We start from the raw sequence: 4,485 nt of genomic DNA on the forward strand, positions 1-4,485 counted from the left end.
CTTTTTTAAAAACTTAAGTTCCTTTACTTTTCTGACTCTTATTTTTCTCATATAGAAAATGGAAACTAATGGATCAGTGGATAATCAGCAATTTTTCAAGTTCTGAAATTCCTTTATAAATCAGTGACTGAATTTGTGTGTCTATATGTGTGTGTGTATGTGATTGCGTGTGCATGTGTGTAGAGGCCAAAGGTCAAGATCAGGTGTTTTCCTCAGTTGCGCTTCACTTTATTTTTTGAGACAGAGTCTCTCCGTGGTCCGGGGACTCACTAATTTAGCTAGACTGGCTGGTTAGCAAGCTCCAGGTGTCATCTATTTCATCTTCTCCAGTGTTAGGCACATGCTGCTGTGCCTGGGTTTTTACGTGGGTGCCAGGGATACAAACTAGGATCCTCAAGCTAGCATGGCAAGTACTTTGTGTGCTGAGCCATCTCCCCAGCCCCACAGTTAGTGACATTTAATGGCTGGAATCTATGTAGTCCAATTGCGACCAAATGTGTTTGGTTCCTAAAGGCTGGAAGTGACAGGGAAGGTGATTACTCTGCCAGGATATTTGCTGAAGAAAACACCAATATCTTTTTGTCAGTAACTATCAAGAGCTGCTGGCAATTCTGTGCCTGAATTTAGCGTAGGGTGGCTTATTTTTCTGGGTCAGACACATGCTAGACAAGTACTCTACTACTGAGATATATCTCCAGCCTATTACATATTATAAACTAAAGTGAGAGTAGAAACACCATGGGGCATGAGAGGAGACACAGCCATCCCACCTCCCCCACAAATGATGGATGCAAGCCGAAGACCTGGCCACTGTTAAACTCACCACATAAAGCAAGTGAAATCCAAAGATGTGTAGCCTTGGGCCAGGTGAAGAAGCACAGTCAGTGTAGTTATCTTCTATGTGGGTCTCCACAGGTTGTATGAGCAAAACGACATCACAATAAATACTCTGACATCTTGTTTCTGCTTACAAACAATTTGGAACAAACTAGGCATGGTGGCACATGTCTGTCATCCTAGGATTTAGAAGTGAGAGGCGGAAGGATTGTGAGTTAAAGGCCATCTTGGGCTACATGGTGAATTCAAGGCCAACCTGGGATACATAGACCTTGTGTCAAAACAAACAAACAAACAACAAACAAACAAGCAAACAGAAACTAAAAAACAAGCAACTATAAGACATGTGTTTATGTGTCTTTCCCCCAAACTCAAGCCTAAGCTCCTTGAATGTAGGAAGTATTGACTAAACCTTGCACCTGTGCCCAGGTATGTGCTCTCAATAAATATGCTAAATTATGAGTGAATAAACAACGGAAAAATCTACTTGGATGCATATAAGGGCATGCTAAATCATTTCTAAGTGTAACAACCTCTGAAACACAATTACAACAAATATTACTTCACACTAAGCATTTTCTGGCAGGGACTGACCTACAAAGGCGAACTTCCCAAGTCAGTTAGATGGATATGAACTATCTCAAACCTGGCAAGGGGTGACCTGCATCTTTAAGGTGTCATGCTAATATTGCCTCTTTACATGCATTGCACAGATTATAGTTTACGATCAAACTAAACTCTCTGGGACCACTGTTAAAATAAATAAATACATTATACCTATTTTGAAGTTTTATTAATCCAGGCACATGGGCTGGGGATATAGCTCAATGGTAGAGCACTTTCCTAGCATGAGCAAAGGTACAGTTTTGTTCCATCCCCAGCACTGAAAATAAATTTACATAAACACAATTTATATTGATTTTGATAATTTGACAAAGGAACCACAATATTTTGATTTTTAAAAACATTTTATGCTTTATGTTTTTGTTTGTGATTAGGACAGGGTCTCCCTGTAGTGCCAAGTGGCCTGGAACTCACTGTGTAGACTAGGCTGGCATCAATCACACAGATATCTGCCTGCCTCTACCTTCCAAAAACTGGGATTAAAGGTGTGAGTCATCATGCATGGCACATATGTTTTTTCTATGCTTGTTTTATGTTCAATAGCATTAACTCAAATAAAAATATTTATTTCCTCTAATTAAAGTTTCAAAGATTCTCAACAGGAGAGAAGAAAAGAACAGATTGGAAAAATAACAGTCAAGGTGTAGCTTTCCCAGAAACTGAAGAGATTATATATTCAGCTAGCACAAATTATTTGAATGGCTGTTTACCGAAGTATTATAAGATTAACTGCAACAAATTTGTACAACCCGAAATATTCATTTCTAATCATTGCTCAGTGTTGCAAAAAAGGCTTAGTTTTAAAATAAATATTCCGTTTCACTGGGTTCTCACATATCTATTGGGTAGCAGATGTTCTTGTTATTGTGTTTAGGGAAACCCACTTCTTGAAACGCTAGCTACGTAATTATTTCTTTCTCCAATGTTCAGGATGAGTTGATGGCAGAACTCGAAGAATTAGAGCAGGAGGAATTAAATAAGAAGATGACAAATATGAGGCTTCCAAATGCGCCTTCCACGTCTCTCCCAGCACAGCCTGATAGGAGGCCCAGCATGCCCTCGTCTGCACACCGATCGCGAGCAGGTCTGTTACCCACCAGGACCCAGGTGCATGTAGACTTCTAACATAGTAGCCAAGAATCTCGATTTCAGTACTTATATCTGATTTTATAAATAAACACATTTCATATGCAATTCATACGCATTTTCTATGTTGAACATATGCATGACACTAATGACAAATTGTTATCACTTTTCTGTTCCAGCATCCTCCAGGAGGGCAGAAGAAGATGATGATTTCAAACAGTTGGCAGCTTGGGCTACTTAAACTAAAATGGAAATTTTTGGACACCTAATTTAATGAACTATATATAAGATATAAAAAGTGTTTTTGTTAAGCTTAGAAGTTAGCAGAGACTCTGTTTTGAATGAATAATTGTCTTTTCAGTTAAAGAGCTGTATGTTGACACAGTCGAGGGTGGGTGAGGCTGCTTGTCTGCATCATATAAGATCCTTCCAGACTGATGGACTGGAGACCTGTCTGTCTACTTTGTTTGCTACTGTATTTCCAGTTCTGGCACATAGTTGATTCTCTCTATATATTTATTGAAAGAAAACTAAGTATCTACTGACATATTCCAGTTTATAAACCATGTATGAGGGATACCTAGGGTACTGGGAAAATTTCCCCATGAAAGCAAAATTGCTGTGTGCAGCCATATCATCCATGATAAATGTAGATACACAGACTTTCACGAAGTCTTCAGTGAGTCTATACATACATACTTTCATTTGAATTTCATAGTTTAAAGTCTTAAGGGAGCTTTAATTGGTATTTATTACTGCCAATTAAGCTTGGAGTGGGGCAATGGATGCATTTCCCCAAATGTCTGGAAAGCATTAACAGTTTACCCTGCTGAGCAGAGTCTCCCGGGTGTCATTTAGCCACTTAGGCAGCTGAGTGAACACAGGCCCCTCCAGGGCTGCTTGGCTTCACAGGAGTGCTCATTCTTTCCTGCCTTGTGCTCTCTTGCATTTTTGTTTTTCATACTTCACAGCATGAGCTTTGTAAATATATGAAAATACTGGTGATTGAAACCTATCTTGAGTAAAACTTTGTCCATAATTATACTTAAATGAAAATAAATTATAAAATCATATATTACCATGACATCACAGACCGTAAAATGACAAGTCTATGATGCAAGATGTTCTGGTATCCTCTTCATTCAGTGAGTGGTACAGTGGACTGGGAAGAGTGCCAGACTTGAAGTAGGAGGGCTTCAGTGCCTGCTCTGCAAAGGCACATCCGACTCTTGAGCTCTTGTTTTGGCTTTGGGAAATATAAGTGATGGAGTGGATGATTCCTGTCATCCCTGTTCTGCCACAGGTGCTTGGACTTTGCTGTTTATCTTGGTACTCTTCCGCCTTGCAGAACACACATGCCAAATTCTCCTCATTCTTTAAATGTTGGCTAAAATGTTCCATCTTGGGAAACTTTTTCATTTCTTAGACTAAATTAGGTCTTCCCACTGTACATTTTTACAGAACTCTGACTGCTCTGTGCCATCTCTTTATTATCTCAACTACATATTACCTGAATGCTTTTCCTTGCTGGCTCTGGCAACATGAGGAAGAGACTATATGTTTTCAAGTTCAATAGTCTAGTCCCAGTGTGCTGCAAAATCTCTGATGTACAGTAGGCAGTCCATTAATATTTACTCAATTAACGTTAATTGATAGAATAACAGGAGTTACCTTCTGTGTGCTTAAACAACTATAAAATTGGACAAAGCATATTAACAGTTTTCAGACACTGGACAAATGACAGCACTGAATGATGATGCTAAAGAGAAAGGAAACCAGTGGCATGAGCACTTCCAGTGCCCTGGCTTACTGCCTTCACAGGAAAGGGGAACTCTAACAGAGCCTGGTGGTTTTGCTGAGTTGAGGAAATTTGTGGGGAAGAGTCTTGGAAAGAGGGTTGTTACAGAGACAGCCTGCCTCTCTTTCTTTCTCTCTCTC

The 4,485-nt window shown here is 39.5% G+C and overlaps 1 protein-coding gene across 1 annotated transcript in view; it reads left to right on the forward strand.

The window, feature by feature from the left end:
• The window catches only part of Chmp4c (charged multivesicular body protein 4C), a 31,710-nt gene extending 27,238 nt beyond the window's left edge, over positions 1-4,472 (forward strand). Inside the window, exons 4-5 of the mRNA XM_008836770.3 lie at positions 2,392-2,545; positions 2,727-4,472. Of these exons, the coding sequence (XP_008834992.1) occupies positions 2,392-2,545; positions 2,727-2,788 (216 nt within the window). The 3' untranslated portion in view covers positions 2,789-4,472. The remainder of the gene's footprint in view (positions 1-2,391; positions 2,546-2,726) is intronic.
• Positions 4,473-4,485: the final 13 nt, after the last annotated feature.

The sequence above is a fragment of the Nannospalax galili genome, unplaced genomic scaffold (assembly GCF_000622305.1).
Source record: "Nannospalax galili isolate Female #2095 unplaced genomic scaffold, S.galili_v1.0 scaffold370, whole genome shotgun sequence".
NCBI lineage: Eukaryota > Metazoa > Chordata > Mammalia > Rodentia > Spalacidae > Nannospalax > Nannospalax galili.